The 26,954-nt window shown below is 43.6% G+C and overlaps 1 protein-coding gene across 1 annotated transcript; it reads right to left on the minus strand.

Annotated features, from left to right (window-relative positions):
- Positions 1–315: 315 nt before the first annotated feature.
- VAPB (VAMP associated protein B and C) lies at positions 316–25,344 on the minus strand. The gene is made up of 6 exons (XM_069953691.1): positions 25,153–25,344; positions 9,639–9,791; positions 8,578–8,681; positions 7,275–7,355; positions 6,743–6,919; positions 316–4,534 (listed from the first exon to the last, which is right to left on the minus strand). Exons 1-6 carry the CDS (start codon positions 25,208–25,210, stop codon positions 4,376–4,378), a joined length of 732 nt encoding a protein of 243 aa, XP_069809792.1. The 5' UTR covers positions 25,211–25,344; the 3' UTR covers positions 316–4,375.
- Positions 25,345–26,954: the final 1,610 nt, after the last annotated feature.

The raw sequence follows: 26,954 nt of genomic DNA on the forward strand, positions 1-26,954 counted from the left end.
CGACATAAGACAAGGGTTACCAAAGCTAGGCATCCATCCACAGACTGCAGTTTCGGGGTATTTGCCCCTCGTCAGTGTGGAGCAGGATTCTGGCTACTGGGGCAATGATAATATATATGGACCATGCACGAAATGTTTAAATGCCCCCCCTAAAAAATACAAATCATTGCTAAGGCTTTACTTTTGTAAATCCAATAATCCAGTAAATCTCACTATATCTCACTTGTAATATGACACTTATCTAAACCCACCATATTCAGATGATAGGAATTTTAGTGCTTTTTATTTTTTTAACACATTCGCAACAACAAACAGTTTAATATCTTCATTTTTAATATTTCAACTCAGAACATGGACAATTCTAACTGGCTTGTGATAAAAGTGTAGAAACACACAGACCACTTGTAGCGGAGACTACAAACAAGGATCATTGTTTCCTACGGAGGAACTACACAAGAGTTGTAACTTCATCAGCCTAAGTGGAAATATGCTTTACACAGCTGGAAGGAGGTGGCGGAGTTAGTCGGTGATGAATAACACAGGTGGACCCCGGGAGGGATAGGGGGTAGATGAGCACAGAACTTTAAGGGGATGTCCAAAATTACAAAAAAAAAACAAAACAAAAACAAACGTTCTTCCCCCCTAGAACAGCACCACAGACAGCGATAGGTTGTGTTTGGTATTGCAGCTCAACTATATTCAAATGGGTCTGTAATACTATGTACAGCCTATAAACATGATTGGTGCTGTTCTAAGGGGGGGGGGGGAATACAAAATCTTTGTTTTCTAATCTCTTATCACCCCCTTTAACCCATTCCGCACAGTCTAAACATAATACAAAGATTATGTAACACTGGGCACTTAAAGAACCATCAGATTATATAGCCTTGTGTAAATGTAAACCTTTCAACATAAATTTCAGCAAATAATGTCAATCTTCTCTATGACCCAGCTATGGGGAGGGGTAAACAAAAGACAAATGGCCAAACAACAACAAGTGTGCGTAGCTCTTCCGACGTGGTGTGGTCCTGTAATAGTGCAATATACTATTTGATCGGATATGAAAGACTCATGTGGTTACATTCACACACGTGTAATAGGACTGGCTGCACTGGATTCACCCCGATGCTTTTAAAAGATAATAACCATAAGGAACTTAAAACACTGTTCCATTAAATTTACAATATGCAAATGTCCATACTTCCTTCCCATAAAGCACTGCATGTAAGACTCTTCTAGAACAAAAAAAAAACCCACACACAAACCAATTATAACCAATAACCAATTTCTAAACTTTCCCATGAAGCTTTGAAAGATTCCACAGACCACTGATTAAAACTAAGTAAAATTATGAAAACCTTTGCTCTATTTTATCCTATCATGTTTTATTCTCCTTTTATACATCTGAGCTAGTAACAAGCTGATTGGTGGGGGGGTCCGGACTGTTAAGACCCTCACCATTCCAGAGATGTGTGCACTCCATTCACTCTATGGGGTTTACATGTCGAGCACTGAATTGCTTTTGTGATATCCTGATAGTTGGGGGGTCCCAGCAGTGTTATTAGCTTACCAATCTCCATCCTGTATATAGGGGATAACTTCTTCCCCTTCTACCCCTTTAACATTTGGCAGAATTAATGTGCCCAAGAGCAGTGCATTGTGGGAGCTTAAGTGACAGGCCTTGTTCACACTTTGTGTGATGCAAGGATTTGCATTTTTTTTTACTAGAGGAAAAGAGGCTTATGGGAGAGAAAAAAACAATAGCTACATCCTGCTGAATTACAGGAAAAAGCTGCTGACCCAGAAAAGGCACCTCAAGGCTATGTTCCCAAAATGTTTTTTTTTAGGCCAAATAACGGCCATTATAGTACACATTACGGCAGTCATTATAAACTAACGACTGTTATTTGGGCTTAACAGTTTAAGGCGATGTTTTCACGCAGTATTTTTGCAACAAAACCAGGAGTGGATTGAAAAAACAGAAAGGCTATGTTCACGCACTGTTGAAATTGAGTGGATGGCCGACATTTAGCAAAAACACTGAACAAAAACACTGTGTGGAAACATAGCCCAAGTGAGGAAAAACACCACAAACAATTTTAGATAAATTGGAACAGAAAAACATAGGTAAATATGTAGATAAAGAAGCACTGCTAAGTCATATGACTCTGAGGTCCCAAAAAAAAAAAAAAATTTTACTTCCGTTTTGGTGCATGGAAAAGAAAACTACCTATAGGGCACAATCAATATAAGACTGCATTTTAAAGTTTCTCATATCGTTCTAAAATGAGGTTTACAGTTTCTGCTATACAGCCCCATCCAACAACAAAAAAACTTACACACAGTACTGGTCCTTTAATGCCTCTCCTACCTCTATCACATTAGTTGCCGGTTGTACTAATAAAATAGAAGAAAACCATCACAAACAAACTTTTGAAAAATCTAATTACTAATGCAATCTGGGAAAAGGACCGGTGTAACCATTGCCAATCCTTTCCTTGTGTCTGCCGACACAGTGCCTATCCAGCTCTGGTTGCTAAGGAGGAGACCATAGCAACCAGATCACTCAGGTCTCAAGGGGGCTTCAAGGATGACAGGGAAGGGTCAAGGAGGCTTGAAAGTACTCGCCCCAGACTTTGTTACTGCAAGGTTAACCGTTTGTCTACGTCAGCTGCCTCCACCCTCATCTCCCTCTCTAGACAACGACTTCTGGAAGTAGTATTACTCTACAGCCCATATCACACATGGTCAACACAGAACTAATGTGCAGATGTATGATCAGCATAATATTAGTTACCAAAGTAACAGGTTGCCGTGGGAACCCATCCCAACAAAAATCTGGGAATGGGAATCATGGACTTGTATGAGATCAGTTATTTCCTCCCCCCCTTAGAAACAGCACCACTCTTGGCCATTGGTCGTGTCTAATATTGTATTTCACAGGCAGATCTGTGCAGTACTAGACTCAGCCACTGTTGAAGGGTGGCGCTGTTTTTCACCTACAAAATAAAAAACTTGGACACATTCTCAAAATCAACAAAAACAAGCCACAAACCAATATATTGTTGAACGATTTAATTTACAGCAGGGACACCTAATGTGGTTAAATCTCATGTTTTTTTTTTCTCCCAGATTGTATACCTAAAACAGGAAGGGGGGGGGGGTGCAAACTCATCAAAAAGACCCAGTGTCTTAAGATGTTCATAGGAAACATTTTTTGTTGCTTCACCACACAGAAGCAACACTCAAAAGACCCCCATAGATAGAGACAATGCCAAACTATATAATGAAACGTGAGTGGGTCTTATGTAGGCGTGACAAAGACGGCTGTGTATTCACATCGACAGATCACCTAAACAATGGGGAGAAGGGAATGGATAGTGATGTGGTGGGGGTGGGGGGGGAACACTGTAAATGGCTTCATTATGGGACAGGGTAGAGCAGACTCTTCACCCCCTACCCTGTACAAAATACTATATCACGGTCTCCTGTTTGGTCCCTATTCAAAAAAAGACTATTCCCAAGCACCCCAAGATTCACTGCTATGCCAGCAAGCCCTATCCCTGTTAATATGAGTCAATACCTGATGCAATAAGCAACTTCTGTACATATAGGCCTGTGTCCCATTACCATTGCAAAAAAAAAAAAAATCTCTGTACTGTACAGCCTTGGCAACCGGGTTGACCAAAACACCACCCCCTCATTTGGCTGGCTCGCCCACAAACTGGATACTGTGCAAATCCAAGTGGGCTGCAACTGCGGTATACAGCACAGGAGATCGGGAAAGTCTATACACTTAAAAATGGACGTAATCCTTCATGAGCAGCAAGTATGATTATTATATTTATATATATATATTTATATATGTATACATAGACCGGAGGGCAAAAAAAAAAAATCCACTTCCCCTCCCCCTCCCTTGGAACCTACTAGACCACGGCGCCAGTGGAACTTAAGTGATGACAATTTCATTGACCTTTTTTCCATTTTCTTAAAAGAGGTAAACCAGAAACACTTACTCAGAGGTTTAAAAAATGTGTTTTGTTTTCTTTTTCTTGTTTTTTTTTGTCTTTAAAATTACATTTTACAGTACGACGTTAAAGAATTAGGTGACGTTTTCTGTTATTTAATCAATAATGATCTTTGCTAATGAATCATTCTGTACAATTGATCTGATCCTAGAAGCAAAAATGTTAGAACTTGAGCAGGGGAGGTGGAGAGGGGGTAGGAACTTAAAGGCAGGACCTGTGAAATGTTGTACTTTTTTTTTTTTTCTCGCTCTCGTTATGAATAAATTTAATTTTCTTTGATATGGCTAAACCATTGACAGTATGATTTTGTAATTTTCCTCGTTTCCTTTAAAAGCATGCGTCGTCTACAAGGCCACTTTCCCTATGATTACACCGATAATGAAAACCAAGACTGCCAGGGCGAGTATCCGTGGGTTTAAGCCTTCGTCTTTTACAAGGCTAGAGGATGAAGACGCAGGGTTACTGGAAGCTTGAAGTTTTCGCATCCTCAAGCCATCTTCCTCCTGTTAAAATAAAGACTTGTGTCAGTGCACAGCCTAGAGGCCAAAATGGAGAATTGCAGCAAAATACAAATTTTGTTACAGACAGGACGCAACAACTAGTTATGTAATACCTGCAGTCTCTATTTAACAGGACTCTAAGCAAAAACTACAATTAAGGGGCAGTTCAGTAAATTTCTTTCAAATCAACTGGTGCCAGAAAGTGCCAGATCTCTGTAATTTACTCCTGTTAAAAAAAATCTCAAGCCTTCCAGTACTTATCAGCTGCTGTAAGTCCTGCAGCAAGTAGTGTATTCTTTCCAGTCTGACACAGTGCTCCCTGCTGCCACTTCTGTCCATGTCAGGAACTGTCCAGAACAGCAGCAAACCTCAATAGAAAACCTCTCCTGCTCTCCATAGTGGAAAGACTACCAGTACCTGCAAGACATACATTCTGATCCAATAGGGCTCATGCACGTAACCAACCAAAGTCTGGCAGTTTCCATAGCTACCTGAAATAATGGTGGTAGGAGAGAGTGCACGTTGTTCAAGCAAGAAAACGTTGACAGGATAAAAAAAAAAAAAGTTATCCCAAAATAATCCACAGGATAGACGATAAATATATTATTGGTGGTAGACCAACTTCTGGGACCATAATTGAATGGAGATCCCTTGACTTCTGAGTGAACAGAGTGGCAGCGCATACGTATGACCACTGCTTCCATTTACTCCCTAGGACTAGGACAGTCAAAAATGACCAAGAGCAGAGCTCCTGTCAATGAGTAATAATTTATGACCTTGGGATAATCCCTTTATGAATGTATAATCAATAGCTGTCCGCTCTCTGGAACATCCAGCAATCGACCACAAAAGTCCCATGTATCCCTTGAAAGGGAACAACCAAGCAAGCAGATGGGCACCGATAAAAGCCTTGGCATATATAAACAGTATAAACCCAAAACAGAAAAACAAGCACATGCAAATATCAGCTGCATGTCAGAAAATCCCTTTATTCAACGATAAAACATAAATGGAGACAGCTGTAAGGGCGGACAAATAGCCTTACAAGTCATTACAGACATTTTAATTAAAAAAACACCTATTCTCCTGCTCCATATTCGAGCAGCGATACACAACATGACCAAAGCCTTTACAAGATCCGATGGTAACAACATGAAGAAACATACTAGGAAAATAATGGAGCAAGTAAACATGCCACATGTGGCTGTACCAAATCAGGGGTCAGGTCCTCTAAACTTGGGTGTCAAGCTTATTAGGAACGTGCAGCCGCCATTTTAGGGGGCTCTCTAACACCTGTCCTCTTCTTTAATAGCCTTATATTTTACACATACCTATATATTCTATTATGATGGCCATCAGTCAAGGTTATATCTGTTTGGGCTATATGGTTAAGAGAGACACCTTATTTTGGGAAGGATCAACATATTATACATATACAGCGGCCATATTATTGTACCAATATCTTGTTTTAGAGCAGATTCCTATCACTCTACAATTTATTTATTACCCATGTGCCATCATGGCGCCTTTGACACCGAATTATTTTCCTGGTATGTTTTTTTTTCATACTGTTACCATCTGATCTCATAGTGGCTTGGGTCACATTGCGGCGTGTCTTTCCTTGAATACAAAGCAGGACAATGGATGTTTTGTATTTTAAATGTCTGTAATGTTTGTTAAATGGTTTGTTACACTATTTGCCAGCCCTTACAACTGTATCCATATATGTTTTACCATTGAATAAAGTGTTTTTCTGATGTGCAGTTGATATTTGCATGTGCTTCTTTTCCTGTTTATCCTGCTTGGATGGAGCTCCTCCATTCATTGTCAAAAGGGCTGCTGAAAAAAAAAATGGAGCACTGCACTTGGCTATTCCAAAAACTCCTAACAGTGAATAGCGACAGTGTGCAAGCATGACTGCTGGTCCAATAAGACAGATGACCTGATTTGGGGGTACCAATAACTCAAAAACCTACAAGAATTATTGACATCCCCCCACAGTCTGATTAGCAATTATCCAAGCTTTAAAAATGCACTTATTGAACTGAAATAACAGCACTACTCTGGCCATTACTATATATCAATGATGCAGACTGTGGTTTGGACCCATAACAAAGCTGAATTAATAAAGACCAGAAGTGTTATCATGGGGAGACTAACAAAAAAAACATAGCTGTAACTTTAGAGATCTTTCAAGGTATATGTCCTTACCTTAAGCTGTTTGTAGTCCTCCCGTAGTCTCTGCAGTTCTGCCTGCAGTCGCTTGTTGTCTTCTGATAGCTTCTTCTGCTCGGAGTCGTCCAGACTAGAACTTATGGATTTGAACATGGAGGTGGATTCTGTCTTTGTTACACTGCTAGAGAGGACCTTGTTTGCTTCACCTTCATGCTGAAAGGCAACAGAAAAATACAAGAAATTAACCTACCTTTAATGATAGTGCTGCAATAACACCATGCTGTCACATGGTGGCTTCTGCAATTTTTTTCTTCCAAAAACATGGTTTTGTTTTTTGCTAAGAGACAGACTGTGTACAAAGAAAACCACTAGCAGCAACCAATAAGACAGCTTCTTTCTTCTTCTAGACTCCAAACAGCAAAGGGAAAGGGTACTGTAGGCAATGGCTACTCGTACTCGGCACATGCTCTTTGTCAAATGGTTTGACCCAATGCACAAAACCGCTGGCCCTGTGTGTGTTATAAACAGAAGACGGTAGATCTGGGATCTTCAGAAAGAAGACACTTACGGGCTTATCGTTCTCAGAAGGCAGCTCAAACAGGCACCGGAGTTTTGAGTCCATCAGTTCCTCCGGCTTGGCTTCTTTCCACTGTTAAGTATGAAAAAAGTTTTATAGAATGTTAACATTTCTACTCAGAGGATCAGGTTGCTTCCCTGTCCCTTCCCCATGTTTCAGACTGCAGCCATGCTTATCAAGATATTGATTGTACCTTAAGGCACATGGGTCCAAAATGCGTTGTTGCGCAAAATGGGTCGAAAATGGGTCCAAAATGCCTTTGGGTCCAAAGGCACATGGGTGCAAAATGCGTTGTCCTGTTATTGCAGATCCACAATTACAAACAAATGTTGCGGACATGTGAATGAGGGTCTCAGGGTAATGAAAATAAAACTAAATTACACAAAAAAAGCAAAAAAACGAGAAAATAAAAACAAACACCCCGCACACAAAAAAGAAAAGAAAATGCAAAACAAAGTTCTACATTAATCTAAACAATAAAAAAACTGACATATTTGGCATCATTTTGTGCCAAGAAGGTCCAAACAATTAAGAAATAAAAATAACATTTATCTTGCCTGATAAATGCCATAACTGAAAATTTATACAAAAAAATGGACAATTCCACCAAGTGAAAAGGTCAAATCTATCCCAGAATGTTACCAATAAAAAAAAAATGCAGATCACTGAGCAAAACTGAGCCCTCACCCAGCTCCATGGATGGGGGAAAAAAAAAGGAGTTATGGGTGGGGGGCTCCGACGCAAAGAAATTTTGAAATTGCTTTTATTATTATCATTTTATATAGTGCCCGGACCGATTGAATAACTATAATGTTGGGGGGGGGGGGGGGGGTGTTAAGCAACGAACTAAAAATGGCCCCCATCCTATGCAGAGCACAGGAAAAAAAAAATCTGACCATCGTGACACCCCCCCCCCCCCCCTCAAGGTCAGGGGGTGCTGGTAGGACAACCCTTTTAATAAGAGCCTGCAGATGTGTTATATTAGGGTATGTGCACATGAGCAAAAACTCACCCATGTACACTTGTGTCACCGTTCACTCTGAACGACTGTTAGAGCAGTTTGAAACGTCCATTGATTGGCGTCACTACTTTACGTGCATGTTACCATGTCTCACATTAAAAGATATTTTCTCATTTATTTGTAGACTGCACAGATGAACAGGATTACTGCACCAACGTGCAAGCCTGTGTACACATATCCTTTCCATAGCATTACAAGACCTGAATACCAAGAAATTTGCAAAAAGGTGGTTCTAAGGTTTGGTATAATAAAAAATACATTAAGTGTGCTTACCACAGCTTCCATGTCGGTGGTGTCTGGCGGTGCATACATGGACTGGACCATGAACTTATGCTTGCTTTTCTCATTGGGATCATAGTCAAAGGGTTGGAGCATAACTGAAAATAAAAGGGAGAAAAAAAGGGTTAAAATACAAAAGTATAAGGCTGCGTTCACACGTTCTGTGTTCCGTTTGGAACATGGATGTGTAATGCCTGTAACGGGCTCTCCCCCTGCCTGGGCAGCATCTGTGCTAAGATACTGAGAGCAGGGGGACTGTACAAATATAAGCCGCCCAGTAATGAAACAGCAGTGCGGCGTTGTCTTAACAGCGCGGCGCATAGCTGTACAGTTCCCCCGCTCCCAGCATCTAATTACAGATGCTGCCCGGGCAGGGGGAGTCTCTGTTACAGGTATTCCACGTCCGTGTTCCGTGCGGAACACGGAACGTGTGAATGCAGCCTTAGTACAATACAATACTCAGAACTGAATAATTTAAGCCCACCCCACCCAATTATAAAAACAGTGATAAAATCACTGGTCAGCCCTGATTCAGGACCGTGACAGGGGCAGGGTTTGTCCAGAACATCCCGTTTTGTGTTCATTTTTCAGGCTACTCCATAACGTGTTTATGCCGTCTCTGGTAGTTTCCATTAATAAAGATACCGGGTGGAGTATGCTTGGGAGGATGTATATAATTGATGAACTGATACACGTGTGAATTAAAAGCGCACACCCAGCTACAAAGTGACACGTGTACAGAAGATGCTGCCAGTTATCACACAAGAGCCTAGTTACTATAGCAATGCTCACTCACTCGCTCGGCCAGTCTGCAGGTACCTTGCTGATGCCGACATCTAACCACCATGAAAGGCATCACCAGCAAGGCTCCCAAGCTGTATATAAAATATAGGGTGACTATTAAGGGTTTATTATAGCTAAAGCCCCCCAAAAAGAATTTGACTCTGAAGTTGTTGTACAGCAGACCATGTTCATAAGCTGCCAACGGGATCCATTCTCTGGCCTTCCTGATGGGATCGGATGCAGTTTTCCCACTTTAGCTACCAGGAACTCACCAGATACATTGATGGAGGAGCCGGCATCGATGACCCCACTGTTAGGTCGCACACAGTACCGGCGAGGCGCCGTGGTCTTCACTTTGAAACAAACATTTTTATCTGTGGGGTTCATTAGTTTCAGGTTTGTTGTAACTACATCTGTGAATGGACCTGGAAGAAGATGATGAGAAAGGTGTTAGAAGCGGGTGGTGTTCGTTTATTCACTGACAGCATATAAAGTTCTAGAAAGTGTCCACGAATTCAAAGACAAAATAAACACAAAAGTCGTAGACATTTTCACAGTATAACTGATAAATGTATGATGAGGATCCTCCCCCCACCACCAATCACTAGAACAAGGCCCAAAGTGCCACCTGAATGAAACCGATCAAGCAAATGTGCTGCCATACTGTACCTAAGAGCATGTTCACACTGAGCAAATCAGGCCGTGCTCAGTGTGTCATTGCCCATCTGTGGGAGAGCGTGCGTACCTCCGCTGCCGCGGCTCTCCGTTCTGAGAAGTAACATGTCACTTCTTTGAGCGGAGAAGGGAGGAAGCGGACGCGCACGCCCTCTCATTCACTCACTGTAGGACACCGAGCGCTGCGGGATTCCGCCGTATTTGCAAACAGTTTATGCAAAAAAAAAAAAATGCATATGTATGCATCCGTTTTTGCATTGACTTCCAACGCATCAAACGCATCTTTGTGTATACTTAAAAAAAAAAAACATGCATAGAAACATGGATGCACACAAATTAGAAACAGAAACAGATTAGAAAAAAAAATGACTGCAAAGACGTAGCATGAACCCTGCCTTAGTCCCAAAGAGTTGAATAGAGCGGTAGTGTACTACCTTATTTAAAGGAATTATCTTTTGCATAGGGGACACAACCTTTAAATGGGGGACTCTGAACCCTGATCTCTTGAATGGTGAAGCTCACACAGGATCGAACCCCCGTGATTATATATTACCAACTCTATTGAGAGGTGATAAATATCATTTGTATCGATCTACACTTATAGGAGACATACGGTCAGCAATGCCTCGGCTAAGGAGGTGTTCCAGCTTAGCCTCTAAAAATTTTTAATACATTACTGAAGTGGCCCAACTGGCTTTTGAACTCTACAGTAATAGATCCATTATTGTTTTATTGGTGCGATAACATCAAAGGTTCAAGAAGTGACAGAAACCCATAATTTAGTGGACAAGAGAAGGAATGCTGAAGAGAAAGAACAAAAGACACTAAAGATTTCTCTGCCGATCGCAAATGATGGCTTATTGGCAGCATGTCCTTATACCTACCTTATACCTACCATATGCAGGTACCCCACTTTATAAAATACAGAGTTTACACACAAAACACAGTTGCAGTACCACACAAAGTTCCCAACCGTTGCCAATTCTCAAGCAGCGAGCAGCAGACATCAGAAAGGCAGTTGCAGAGGATCAGGGAAGGAGAGTATGCTTTTTATTTTTTCTACAACCTAGACTCCATTTTCAATTTTTTTCAGGACTGGAAAACCCCTTTAAAGGACTCATGGTCAAAGCAATAAAAGACCACTATATGTATGTGAATATAGAAATTAGCATGGCTGTGGCTAGGTTCAACCAAAGAAAAATACAACTAACATTTCCAGTGAAAAAAAATGGCTGTATTTCACAAAAGTAGGTGGTCTATAATGAGCGTGTTTATTATTTGGATGGTCAATTACGGATATTAATCTACGTGCGCACTGTCGACCAATTACCTAACAACTTCAATGAACAACAATATTTTATTGAACGTAAGGATGCATTTTTACCTCAAAATTACAATCAAAGTTTACCTTTACTTTAGGGCCTATAAATGCACCAAACAAGTCTTCAGACAAAAGAAATTTCAAGGTCACGGAAAATATAGAAAAATAAAAAACAACAGCAGCCCCCGTGCCCTGAGGTTGATGTAGCTAAAATTAAATACCACACCCAAACTGGGGGCAAGAAAAAGAAAGCTATGGGTTTTTTTCTAATCCTGGACCCTTTAAGGGGGAGGGTTAACATGTTCGAGGCATCCCTGCACATATGCCTTAGCGATTGTGATCTGTGGGGGAATCTAGCTGGCAGCTGGCTCCATTCACCACACAGTGTAGAACATACATAGGTAGTTGGTAAGACACTCCTTATTTACACTGGGAGAAGCCAGCAAACAATGATTTTTATGTGTATGTGATCAGCTGATCTTTACACAGGCCGACCATCGAAAACAAAAGGTTTGTAGGAGCATGCGTGCACATGATCTGCCTGGAAGGTCATCAGTATTAGGAAATAACTAGAAAAGTTGTAGAGATTACCAAGTCAATACCTCCGGGTCAACTCGTGGAATGCAGCTCCCAAAAACCTTAGCAAACCAAAACCTGTTCAACTAGATTCTCCACCTAACCCGTATGCATCACCCACACAGCGCGCACATACCCGGGATCACTCTATACCATCACCTGCTTTCTAGTCTGATCACTACTTGAATGCCTGCCTGCCACATGACATTGGAAAGAACTAGAAACTATGTGCGAATGAATGAAGTCCCCCTAATGAGGATTATAGATTTGCTTTGGCTGTCCAGGCATGATGGAAATTGTAGTCTTACAAAAACCGAAGGTTCTCTATTAGAGTTGTTTTCCTCAACTCCCTAAGGCTGCAGCCTGCATCCAACTTCTTCAGCCACCGGTATTCAAATGCTGAATGATTAGGCTCACGCGTGCTCACCTCTATTATCTATCCCAGGGTAATAAAATGGGAGACCTTAGGCATAAAAGCAACTTCCTCATATTAGACAACAAACGTTGTGGTGGTCTAGCTGTCAAACAAGCAAGAATAAGGTCACGACCAGTTTCAGACTAGCCTAATACAGAAAGCAAGTCCCTGCTCAACTGTGGGTCTAATGCCATACAATGACAGTCTCTTAGGTAATCTAGGATGTTTCTATTTCCGTTTATTAGATCCGCGGTCGGTTCTGGAATAGCCTGTATGGTAAGGCAACACCACCTAACCACAGAAAAGAAAAAAAAATCCACAAACAGCTCCACACCTGTCCCTATTATCTGTGTGGTATTGTATCTTATCACTATTCTTTCAATTGCACCCTTTGGACCGCCATAGAGGGCATCTACAACCTTGTGTGCAACAATACAGGCTCCACGTATGAGGCCTGAAACACAATGGGGCAACTACTTAACAACAACTATTTAAAGAGGATGTACCACCAGGTACATACTCTTTAATCTGAACCGACGGATCGAATGACGCCGGCACGGGGAAGCTGGTGCAGAGGCCTGTTTCCCGTGCACGGCGCCGTTCTATGCACCGGAACCGGACGGTACTCAAGCACTGGAGGCGGGCCGAGCCGCCTCCAGTGGGAGGGAATTCACTCCCCTCTATGACGCGGCTCTATTCATTCTAATGGAGCCACGTCATACAGAGGAGGGAATTCCCTCCCACTGGGGGCGGCCCGGCCTACCTCCAGTGCTTGAGCACCAGCTGGTTCCGGTGCATAGAACGACGCCGCGCACGGGAACCGGGCCGCGGTCCGAAAAATGGACTGCGGCACCGGCTTCCCCGTGACGGAGCCGTTCAATCCGTCGGTTCAGATTAAAGAGGATGTACCTGGTGGGGGGGGAAGAGGGGGGATGTTGGTGAATTTTAATGGAGGAAACGCAGAGATTCTTAATGAAAACCTGTTCCAAAGCACACTGGACCTAAGACTGGGCTGAAGCTTCACCTTCCAGACACTGACCCCAGGCAAACAACTGAAAAAACACAGGAACGGCTTAGGTACAATATACAAAAAAATATACAGAACATGGTATCAATTATGTAAACAATATAAAGAATAAAAAAATGCATATAAAATATTAAAAACATAAAAAACATAAGACTATCTATATCTTATTTGCAGTAATGCAGGGCCCTTGCATGCTGTGTATACAGTCTCTCAATTCCTGATTTCAGATGTTAATTGAAATTGCCACGTTTGGTAAATATGTACTGATATCTGTGAAAAATAAAACAGGTGGTGTCTCTGTTGTTTGGACCAAGTCCTATTAAGAAGCCATATTACAGATGATACATGTCCTCATAGTATAGTGTGGTTATATGGTGGATGACCACCGCTCCTGTAGTCTCCCCAGGATGTGGGTAGTTGTGTACTCTGTAGTAAATGCTGGAGCTGGCCTTGTCTCGGCATCCGTAGATGTTGGCTATGTATGTGTGGCAGGATCACGCGCTGTCAGGTAGCGTTCACCTCACTAGCGTGTGGCGTCCATGTAGGCTTATCAGCACTTTACAGGGCTCTCCCACCGTCAGGGTTGGAGGCATGGATCCGGCACGAGAGCTGTGATGTTGTATTAGGGTACAAACACACACACCGTATACACAGCAGATACGCAGCAGATCTGCAGCAGATCTGCAGCAGATTTGATGGTGCAGATTTGATGCTGTGTTCAGTTATTTAGATCTAATCTGCTGCGTATCTGCTGCGTATCGCAGCAGTAAATACGCTGCGTATATGGTGTGTGTTTATACCCTTAGGGTACAAACCCACACACCGTATACACAGCAGATACGCAACAAATACGCAGCAAATACGCAGCAGATTTGTTGGTACAGATTTGATGCTGTGTTCAGTTAGGGTACAAACACACACAGCAGATACGCAGCAGATTTGATGCTGTGTTCAGTTATTTAGATCTAATCTGCTGCGTATCTCAGCAGTAAATACGCAGCGTATATGCCGTGTGTGTTTGTACCCTTATTTAGATATAATCTGCTGCGTTTTTGCTGCGTATTTGATGCGTATTTGCTGCGTATCGCAGCAGTAAATACGCTGCTTATACGGTGTGTGGGTTTATACCCTTAAAGATCAACTGTTTCTGGATAGCGGCATACATATCAGGATACAAATAGCTTATGTTTTAACACTGCAACTTCTTTATATATGACGCTATCCACAAACAGTTGATCTTCAAGTGCTGAGTAACTGCTCTGAAGACTCTGAAGATGGTTGCTGTCTGTGAGTGAGCTGCATCTGCCCTGATATGTACTTTATTCATTTTCATTATCACAAATAGGACTTATTCATCATTATTCACATATTTGGAATGTTATTCCCTTATTAGGGTATATTCACACGAACGGGCTCGCAGCGAGATTCTCGCTGCGAGCCCGGCAGGTCCTGGCAGTTCCCATACACTACATACTTGCTGCGGTCTAAACGACCGCAGCGAGTATGTAATTATACCGCGCTTAACCCCTTCTGCTCCCGCCCGGCTCCCCCGCTGTAAGCATACATTACCTGTCATTGCTGCACGGGTCCGGCGTCCTGCTCTCCTGTCCGGCCAATTAGTGTGTTGCCCAGCCGCAGCCACTGATTGGCCGGGCGGGAGAGCAGGACGCCGGACCAGTGCAGCAAGGACAGGTAAAGTATGATTACAGCGGGGGAGCCGGGCGGGAGCAGAAGGGGTTAAGGGCGGTATAATTACATACTCGCTGCGGTCGTTTAGACCGCAGCTAGTATGTAGTGTATGGGAACTGCCAGGACCTGCCGGGCTCGCAGCGAGAATCTCGCTGCGAGCCCGTTCGTGTGAATATACCCTTAACCATCTTTTATTCACATTATTTTTAAATACTACGATTGGTCATATGAATGCTTTGCCACACACACACACATGTGAACGTCACTTGTTAGCAAATTATGTATGATATATAACACTTGCTTTTGATGTGTGTATTCACTGGCTTGAAAAAGCGCCTATATGTAGGGAGTGAAACGTCACTGCTTTTTCTTGTGTGCTTTTTTTAATGGAAAAAATTTTTTATATACATACACACACACAGAGTATACGTTTTTGCTCTATATAATAGTGTACACAGCTCAGTAAAGACAGATGCCACATTACCAGATTGTGGATTAAGGGAATTTCTCATTTTTTTACATGATAAATATAGCTATGGACAGTCGGCTATTGTAAACATATATACTGGATTCCAGAGCTGGGATGCGACTTGCAGCGGTTTTCACACTTCATAAATACCCGCGGTCTGATCTTGCACATGCTGCGGTATGATAATAAAACCCGCTCAGTAATGTAATTAGCATGGACGAGGCTTGGCTACGATTACAAGAGCTGGCAACCGTCACAAGTTTATTTATAAGAACACTACTCTAGAATGGCTCATACTGTCCGAGTCCCCCCCCCCCCCCCCCCACCGCTACTTTATCTGTCAGCTAGACTCATCCAACCTTAGCAAGGTGGAGGAGAGAAACCTGAACCCGGTGTGCGAAACAAAAGCCACAACTATAATTTTACAAGAAGCAGGTAAAGACAGAGAGGCGCCATTTCTCTAGCCTGAAGGAACAGCCTCCTGTCCATGTAATGTTATATACACTATTACACTCTAGGCCTCATGACTGCATTGCCTGAGAGAAGACAAGGCCTTGTTGCCCATAGCAACCAAACTCCATGTTACATATCCTGTGCAGCTTAGAAAACTGAAGCTAAACTTTCATTGTTTGCTACAGGCGACAAGACCATTTTAGGGGGATAAAACGACTGATAACACTTACCGATCAATGTCGTATTACATTAGGGTAGCATGCAACGATAATGAGGGCTATCAGGACAAGGCTGTATTATTATGTGTTTGTAAACCTACAAGTCATGAGAAGTTATCATATGCCACGCATAGAAGTTTATTATCCGCAAGACGAGGGATGTGTGTTTGGTGCTTGCTGGATTCTTAATGATGAGAGTGATACAATGTAGGTGAGAGATATAGAGAAATTTGATTTTGGGAATGATACTGTGGGTGAGCTGCATACTAGAAGCAAAGCACAGCCCTATATCAGCACAGCTTCTTCCCGTAAACCAGTAAACCCCTATTGCAGCTCAGCCCCAGTCAGTTAAACAGATATGAGCTGCAATACCAGATACCACCTATGGACTTGAGTGGCACTGTTTTAGAAATTTTTTTGATCCAATACGTAAAACCCCTTTAAAGGGGGTTATCCAGTGCTACAAAAACACGGCCACTTTTCCCCCCTCTCTTGTCTACAGATTGGGTGGGGTTTCAAACTTCGTTCCACTGAAGTAAATGGAGCTTAATTGCAAACCACGCCTGAACTGGAGACGAGAGGTGAAAACGTGGCCATGTTTTTTTTTAGCGCTGGATAACCCCTTTAAGCACTGGTCATAACAGAGAACCTCTTGGCAAGGTTTGCACACGAGGAGGAGGGGGACACGTCTAAAATTCCCATGAAGCATGGGACAGACTGTAAACTTAGCACTTTGCACAGGAGATAAATCGCACGGCTCGCAATAAAGACCTCTTTTCACAGTTACTTGTCTCCAAGGGAATTGCTTAACAAATCATGTCAAGCGCTCCAAGGCCATCTCAAGTTTGTTCACTTTCTTAAAGTACAAGGAAATCCTAAAGTGACTGATCAAGAGGGGATTCTGGCAGCATCACAGGTTACTAAAGCCTGCATTGTCCTGAATATGTGCGCTATAAATTATTAGGATGCCAAAAAGATTGTGCCGGATAATTTATTTATATACAGCACACCATGCCAACTCAGCACCTCGCCCCAGCACATGGCACCATCAGACACCAGGCAAGCTGTACACGCGGCAGGGTCTAAGTTCTACATCCAAACCTGATAAGGTGGCTATAAGGAGCTAAATGTTTAACTATTAAACACCTCTGTCAGGACTAAGACATCTTGAGGAAAACACTATTGATACAGTCTCTTTAACAATCCCTATATGTAAGGTGTTAACATGGCCACAAATTCTGCCCTTGGCAGTACGGCATTTGTTAATAGGGATGGGTGCGGCCATAAGCTTTGGCTTATGACATATGGGGTTATCGTGTACTATATCTGCATGTATATATTGCAGCGTGCATGCAGATATAGTACACGATAACCCTATATATATATATAAATCAGAAGAATACCGCAGCACTCATGGGATAGAATTCAACACAACGTGTTTATTTCCCCAAACCGCGACGTTTTGCTCTCCACACAGAGCTTTTTCAAGCAGTGGTCTCAGCTCTCAGTGTGGCTCTCAGTGTGAATTCTATCCCATGAGTGCTGCGGTATTCTTCTGATTTATATTACCTATACCAGGTGGTCGCTGGTATATACCGCCTGGCACCACATCTATCGTTACACGAGTGCTGCATTCATTCTGAATTTCTTATTTTATTTATATATATATATATATATATATATATATATATATATATATATATATATATATATATATATATATATATATATATACACACACACACATACACACACAATACACATACGCTAGATTGGAAGCTATTATAGGCTGCTTTCACAAATAACAGAAAGGAATAAAAAGGACTGAGATACTACTGAGTATTTCTGGTAGCAGATCAGCAGCGTTTGAACATACCCTTGAAGTTCCGTGGGCAGGCTTTATTCTAATTAATAGTGCTCATGCCTAGAACTCAGCCAGTGTAGGACATATATAGGGCGACAAGCTTCTAACATTTGCCTCTTTAGAGGGTTTATCTGAAATGAGGTGCAGCAAATGTTTTAAGAACTACAGTCAAATACAGTCAAACTAATCTGTTCCAGAATAAGTGGGACCTGATGGACGCTGGATTATTACAGATGACACTATAAGAAAAAGGAAAATACAAAAAGTTACAACTAAAAATGAGCGAATTTGCAGTAATAAAGCGCTTCAGTATCTCTGGAATCCGCTCATCACTCTGCTGCTCTGCGCAGCATCTTCCCAGGTGCTGGGAAAAGCTCAATGCAGTCCTGGGAAACTTCTCCCAGCTTCCCAGGACTGGATCCAGCTTTTTCCAGCACCCGGGGGAGAAAAGGCAGAGCTGCAGTCAGTTAAATAGAAGCAGGCTGATTTCCGAGAAATCGATTTGCTTCATTATTACTGTAAATTTGCTCATCTCTTGTCATAACTATAAAGTTAATACATTATTATCACTGTCTACCAAATGCTGATTCAGCAAACAGCTTTCTCTCCTGCTCTTCTATACATGTATGTTTGGGGTGGAGAGAGGGGAGGACGCCGCTGTTTAGTTTTTTTTTTTTTTTAATTCTTTATTTTGTGGACACACTGAGGTGACATGCCCATTAGTCCTCTCAAAGTAGTACATAACTAAAAAGCGAACAGTATGCAGAACATTGTCAACTTGGTGTGTCATAACATACACAAAATGAGCGAACCAAGGGTTGTGCCGAACCCTCCCCCGCCATCCAACTAGTGTTTTAACTTATGTAGCCACCTAATGCGGGTGTAGCAACAGAAACGAAGCAGTCTATAGAAAAACCAAAAAAGCGAGAAAAGAAGAAAGGAGAAGAGAAAAAAAAAAAAAGGGGGGGGGGGGGGGGGAGAGCCGCCGCTGTTTCTACTTACTTATAGGGGTGTGTCTGACAGGGTTGTGTTCTATCAATCTAAGAAGCTTATTTAAATAAATAAATGGCTTTCGCGCATATTTAATTTCCTTCATATAACAGTAATAAAGCACTGGACCTATTAGATAAGGGGGGTTGGGGAAAAGTTGGGGGTCACTATGTGGCAGTTTGTTTCTGAGCTGGAAGAGTCCATTGTGTGTGTGTGTGGGGGGGGGAGATCTGTGTTGTTCTCTTTCTGGATGCTGAATGATTGTATATGAGCAGCAGTGTAATATGAAGATACCCTGTGTAATAAAGAGAAGGAGGAGGAGAAGCCATAAGCTGTGGGTGGCAGTAAACTTTGTCCTCAATGTGGTGTTTTTTTCTCTGGGAGAAGATTGCGTGTTATGGCTGCATGTGTTTTTGAGATTAAGAGAGGGAGGCAGAACTTAAAGGGATTCTGGGTAACAGTGAAAAATGCAAGTGGGGGGGGCAGGGGATGGTGGGATCATAATAAATAAGTCCTATTAACCCGTCCCTGTGCCCCCGCAGCATTCACGGCTCATGGAAACTTACCAGGCTCCTAATCCTGTGAGATCACGGCCCCACTCAGCCAATCAGTGACTGAGGTGGGACACAGCTGCAGTCAGTGACTGGCCGAGTGGGTAGTTCCTCTGGGTCGGCGATAATTCAGGAGCACGGACGATGACAGAGAGCTGATAAATCTGGGCCTATGTCTGATCTCTATATCACTTGTAACTGGCATTGCTAGCACTTTTCCTTTGTGTATGGTAAATATTTAGTTAGAAACATAGAAGATTGTCAGCAGAAAAAGACCACCATCTAGTCTAGTTACGAGTTCTTCAGGACATGTTGGTTGGAGACTGGCTGCATCCACTGCACACACAAGAGAATCTGCTGAACAAGAAGCTGCTGAGCCAGATCTACTTTACACCAGCGAGATAAATAACTCTCCTGATGTCTGATTGGCCAGTCAAAGTTGGAATCGGAGCCGCGGCTTACCAGGTATGTTCACACTGAGTAAATTAGGAGGAAAGTTCCGCCGCGGAATCCCGCCTGCCTTAGTAAATTAGGCCTCTCTCAGTGTGCCATAGCCTGTCTATAGGAGTACACATGCTCCTCTGCTGCCACCGCTCTCCGCTCGAGGTAGTGCCATGTCACTTTTTTTGAGCGGAGAGCTGCAGCAGGGGAGGAGCATGCGCTCTCCCATAGACAGGCTATGGCACACAGAGAGGCGGGATTCCACTGCGGAATTCCAACTAATTTACTCAGTGTGAACATACCTGAAGAGGCTATGATTCAGGATCAATACGAGACACTGAATACAGAATCAAATGTCTACACTTTTTCTCCTCTATGGTTACAATTAGAAAACTGCATGTTAGCAATAAAAAACATGTACACTACAAAAAGGCATGTACTTCCATAGGGTAGTTGTGATATCCTGCACCATACTACACCCCCTTAGCCTACAGCTGTAAAATAAAGTGCCACTGCTGCTAGTCTGATATCCCTGCAGCCCCTCCATTCACAAGTGAGTGGCGCTGAGGCGACAGATTCACAGAGTCCACATTCTAGATAACAGCTGTGTGAATGACAGGTGCACATGAAGTGGGGGATATTCCTGAGAAGTGCACAAAAGCCCATGTGTCTATAAAAAATCCTGGCGTGCTGTGTGTACAGATAGATCTATATACACACACAACCCCTTTGGCCCCAAACAATAGGATCATCTATATTACTACATAGCATTTTTTTTTAGTACAGTATATTCCATTGCAAAGAACAGCACAGTCTACTGGATTATTCTATACAATAAAAAAGGTGGAAAAAAAGTACAAGAATGCTATGAGGATAAAGGCACACAGTTTTCTTGGGTAATAATATGGGCAAAAATGTTGTCATCCTTGTAAGAGACCACCATGAGCGAAACACTAACCAACACTGAATATATAAAAAAAAAACATAAAAAGCTAAATATGTGCTGCAGAAAAATCTGCCACGTGTGATTGAGGGTGTACCGTAAACTGTCTTCCACAAATGTTTAGACTTTGTCACAGTCTGCAAATTGAAGAGGTTATTTGGCGCCCTCCCGCAACTTTTTAATAATGAATATAAAAACAACAAAAAAGCCTGAAAAAAATATACAATTTCCGAGTAAATGTTAAAGAGTTAAAATACAGCTTTACCCGACCGCCTCGTAAAAAACCAGATGTACTGGAAGGGCTCACTCATGTCCTAATGGGTACAAAATGGAAGCCACTCAGGGATAGTGATAAAATATATGACTACAACAAGTCCCCGGGGAAGCCGACCATACTGCATTGAACAATCTGCAGCAGGGGGAGTGTACTCCATATCAAGTCCATGAGGTAATAGCAGGACACATCATTGTCTCAGGCCGTTCCACCATGGGCTGATTTTTCTTACGAATCTGGCAGAAAAAATTATGACATTATAGAGGTAACGTCTCCATAAATCAGGGGCATGTAGAGGCTCCCGAAGTAGCATGAAGCACCCAGTATCCCACAGGGAAAAGACAGCTGCACCTGCTGATATTGGTGCGGCCAGCCAAATGTCCAATGCGTATGGAGGCCTCCAGATAATGTCAGGGGAGAGAAGGATCAGGCATGTTTGATTTAACAGCCTGGTCCTTTTTTTCTTGGGAGATATGGTACGTATCCTCCTGTGGAAACGAGGCCTAATATAACTCTATATATCATTACACACCGGTACAGAAATTTACAGTTTGCACAAGAGTGTGTTGATCGTATAAACATAATGCTACTATCTATATACTTAGTGTGCGCACACACACAGAGTATATAGATGGCATATACATGTGCACAGTGTATCCTGCTGGTGCATTATCCTCCTCCTGATCTTCCTGAAAACCGAAGCCCATTGCCCCCATGAGACATAGGCTCAATCTGTAAAGCACTTTGACTGAAGCTCAGTAATGGAATCTGATGTAACATCAGGGGCACAGGACGCTCTGCTGATAAAAGCCAGGAAAGGAGAAAGGAGCGAGCCGGGCAGCACAAAGGCTTATGTTACAGCGGTGTCTTAATGCGCTGCTTCTTCTCTTCTGACCTCTGGACGGTGACATCACAAACAGAAGTGACATAAAGATGACAAGGAGAACAATGTCCTCTCCTGCCGAGACATCAAAGGGACACCAAAGATGAGTACCAAACAAGGGGCGGAGCATGACACAGGGCTACACAGGACGGCAGACATGGCTAGGGCAATATGGCCGCACAACATTAGGATTACAACTAATAATGCTGAATGTAGTCACATGGCGACCTAGTGGACACAACATTTAGTGAAAATCCAAACCTGCTGGATATACTGGCGACCACGTTCAATACCATAAGTTATTTTAGCGGAGCGGCACTGCAATTTCCACGTCGGCCGAAGTTAAGAGTAAATTTTAGTTTGTTCTCCTGAACAGGCCGCGGATCACCTCATGCTCCATTGTCATCACAATTCATAGATATGGCTAGGGCTCAGCTTCAGGCCTATTACAGGAGTGGACTAAGCCTTTGCCCCAGGCAGGGCTTGGTGATTTATAAATGTCTGTGTCATGCTCCTCAGCCCTGCACCAGGCATGGTGCAGTATTTCCATATTTCCTATCTCACCTTATACATGCACGCTCAACTGAGCGAGCATGTGTCCCCAATGGGGAAAAGGCTGCTGCCCGACACCTCTTATCACCTTCAGATTGGAGATATGAGATCCAACATATCCTCCCCTTCTGTCCCCCTACGTCAGGGACTTGGGAGGCCACCAAACACCTTGGTTGGCTAATGGCCTGGGTCATTTAGTTCCACGAGAAAGCCATCTGACCAATATGGCCACCATTATGGCTTCTGTAGTTATCATAAACGTCCAGGAAAACATCACTTTCCTACAATGCAAAATTACAGCTCCCATTATGCCTTGCCAGCATGGTGGCTGATGTGTACTGTATGTATGTTAACTTTCTAAACACTATGGTATCACAAGTCTCAGCATACATTCACACATCGGCTAAAAGGCCAAACAGCCTATCCCTGGGTGCAGAGAACAATCCTGAGCTCTGACCCTCCCTGCAGTCCTATACATGGGGGACACTCCAAGGGCTCCCCATAGTCTCCTCCAATCCCATCTAATCCAGAGAACGGGGAAAGAGCAAATCGTCCTATATATAGCGCCATGGATGCCAAATAGGAGCCACATGAATCATCGCTTTTCTTAGCTGTATCAAAGCCTGTGGGTTTATTTTCTACTCTGGTTCGTAGTAAGGACTGGGAATAAACCCAATACTATAGTAATGGAGGCCGAGCAGGCAAAACAAAATGTATACAGGCATCAGATTTCATTCTGATTCTGTATTTCTACATCTATACAGAAGACAAGGCAGTCCTAATATCACCGGCAGATTAGGTAATGCATATACATGACAGTGATGGGGACACTGGATATCACATAGGATATAGGGGGCAATGAGGCCTTACAGCTGTGCCAACACCTGGAGGCTTACAATGTAAGGTATAAGGAGTGGGCATGGAGATCCGATGGGGGTGAGGATGAACAAATGTATAAGGATGCTTTATCTAGATACTGTACATATGTATATGCATGTATAAAATACAAAGCACATAGGTAATCCTATAAAATATAGATTATCCATACATAGAAGAGATCAATGCTTTCGAGTATGACATCTTATCAAGCTGGAGATGGTACAAAACCCGTGTACATACATCAGTATATACTATCAGAGTATTGTGTGCCCCCTATATAATCTGACAGCAAAGACATCATATGTAGGTGAATGTATATTAGGGAGGGTCCGAACCGAGTTCGGTTCGGGTTCGTACGAACCCGAACTCTCAGAAATGATTCCGGCTGTCTGCCCGCTCCGTGGAGAGGGTGCATACAGCAGGAGGACCGCCTGGAAAACTGGGATACAGCCATAGCCATAGGCTGTATCCCAGTTTTCCAGGCGGTCCTCCCACTGTATTCACCCGCTGCACGGAGCGGGCAGACAGTGGGAATCTGATGCCGAGCGTTCCGGGTTCATACGAACCCGAACCTCGGCATGTTCGGACCATCCCTAATGTATATGTAATATCAAGGCATCTCCATGTATGCCCCCTATATAATCTACATCATATATATAGGAAGCCGCTCAGGCTGCACATGGGTACGGTGAGCCCATATATAGACATTATATATTTATAGGACACATGGGTAAGGTGGGTCTATACACACACACACATAATATATATATATATATATATATATATATATATATATACATACATATAGACACACACATAGGTAAGGATAGTATATATATGTATATATGACACATAGGAAAGGAAAGCATATATGACACATAGGTAAGGTGAGCCCATATATAGACATCTTATATGTATAGCACACATGGGTAAGGTGAGCCCACATTTATGTAAAAGACACATAGGTAAGGATAGCCCATATATGTATAGGACACATAGGTAAGGTAAGCCATGCATAGGCATCTTATATGTACGTGTATAGGACACATAGGTAAGCCATGTATAGACATCTTATGTGTGTATAGGACGCATAGGTAAGGATAGCCCACATACATACAGGACAGACATGTATAGGACACATAGATAAGGGGAGCCCACATACATACAGACATGTATAGGACACGTAGATAAGGATAGCCCATATATATGTATAGGACACATAGGTAAGGATAGCCCAGATACATGTATAGGACACGTAGATAAGGATAGCCCATATAAATGTATAGGACATATAGGTAAGGATAGCCCACATACATACATACATACATACATACAGGACAGTATAGGAGGAGAGAATGTCTATCACAGCTGAAGCCATACGTGCCCTATGTAATCCATACAGATGATAATCCCCGGGAGCACAGCCATGACACCCTGTCCCCCCCATTGTGCAATCCCGTATGGGCGGGGAAGCCCCGTGCCTCCCGTCCTTGTCCCGGCCCCTGCACCCCCGGGGTCCCCCCACCCCCTGTGCCCAGGCGGACGCCGCCCCGGGGGGCTCCTTACCTTTAAACTTGAGCTCGTGCTGAGGCTCCAGGACGAGGACCTGCTCGGATTTGGCCATGTCTCCTCCGGTGTGCTCTCCGGGAAGGGGCAGTGCATGCAGCGGTCAGGGGGTGCTCGGGGCCTGTGCAGTGAGCAGTGCAGGAGCTGGTGATGCAGCAAAGCGGCGGAGGGCGGAGGCTGCTGACGTCACGCACTGCAAGGCCCGGGGCAACGGTTGGCCGTGCACGCATGCGCCGAGGACGGGGCGGGGAGAGAAGGAGGGAGGAAGGGGGAGGGCGGACTGCAGGGGACACGGGAGTGACTCACAGACATGGCGGCGGACACTCCCTGCCCCGGGACTACCCCCCGGCCTACAATACGTATACACAGGCTGGCTGCAGTCACATACATCGCACTCTGACAGTGTATGGGGACAGCTGCAAAGATTGGGAAATGTTCTCTAGATGTTGTAGAACTATAATACTCAGCATGTGCTACACAGCCTTTACAAACTACAACTCCCAGCATGCCCTGCACAGCCTTTACAAACTACAACTCCCAGCATGCCCTGCACAGCCTTTACAAACTACAACTCCCAGCATGCCCTGCACAGCCTTTGCAAACTACAGCTCCCAGCATGCCCTGCACAGCCTTTTCAAACTACAACTCCCAGCATGCCCTGCACAGCCCTTACAAACTACAACTCCCAGCATGCCCTGCACAGCCCTTTCAAACTACAACTCCCAGCATGCCCTGCACAGCCCTTACAAACTACAACTCCCAGCATGCCCTGCACAGCCTTTTCAAACTACAACTCCCAGCGTGCCCTGCACAGCCTTTACAAACTACAGCTCCCAGCATGCCCTGCACAGCCTTTACAAACTACAACTCCCAGCATGCCCTGCACAGCCTTTGCAAACTACAGCTTCCAGCATGCCCTGCACAGCCTTTACAAACTACAACTCCCAGCATGCCCTGCACAGCCTTTGCAAACTACACCTCCCAGCATGCCCTGCACAGCCTTTACAAACTACAACTCCCAGCATGCTCGGCTCAGCCCTGGTGATCTATGGCTTTTTATCTATTGCACAACTACAACTCCCAGCATGTCCTACATAGCCTTTACAAACTACAACTCCCAGCATGCCCTGTGCAGCCCTTGTTATCTGTGGCTTTCTAGCTATTGCAGAACTACAGCTCCCAGCATGCCCTGCACAGCCTTTACCAGCTACAACTCCCAGCATGCCCTGACAGCCTTTACCAACTACAACTCCCAGCATGCCCTGACAGCCAAATAATTTATAGCAAAATAAAATTAACTATAAAAAAATAAAAAAACAATGGTATAACATTAGGCAGTACAATGATGATACAAGAGAAAGGAAGACATCACACTAGAGATGGAAATCCTCACAAAAGGGTTATCCTCCATGTTGGGTTTTTCTGTTCATCTGCTGGTGCTGGTGGATCAATCGGCACCTGATGGACCCCGCTGACCTTAACCCCTTAACGACATCGGGTGCAAGTGTACGCCCCCCCCCCCCCCCCCCCCCCCCCCCGCAGGGTGGGCTTTAACGCAAACGGGCGTACACTTACGCCCGATGTTTCCCCGCTCGCTGTGTGTTCACGAGCAGGCCCTCTCTGCTCGTCGGCATAGGGGGTGATTAACCCCCCCGTGCCGACGATCACTGCTATAGGCTGATCAATACAGATCAGCCGATAGCAGCTGAAAACAGCTTTCCAGGTCATCGGTGACCCGGAAAGCAATGGCGATTGGTGCTCTCCGAGACAGCACCAATCGCCATCCGTGTCGTGGGGAAAGA

Source organism: Dendropsophus ebraccatus, chromosome 14, assembly GCF_027789765.1.
Source record: "Dendropsophus ebraccatus isolate aDenEbr1 chromosome 14, aDenEbr1.pat, whole genome shotgun sequence".
Taxonomy (NCBI): Eukaryota; Metazoa; Chordata; class Amphibia; order Anura; family Hylidae; genus Dendropsophus; species Dendropsophus ebraccatus.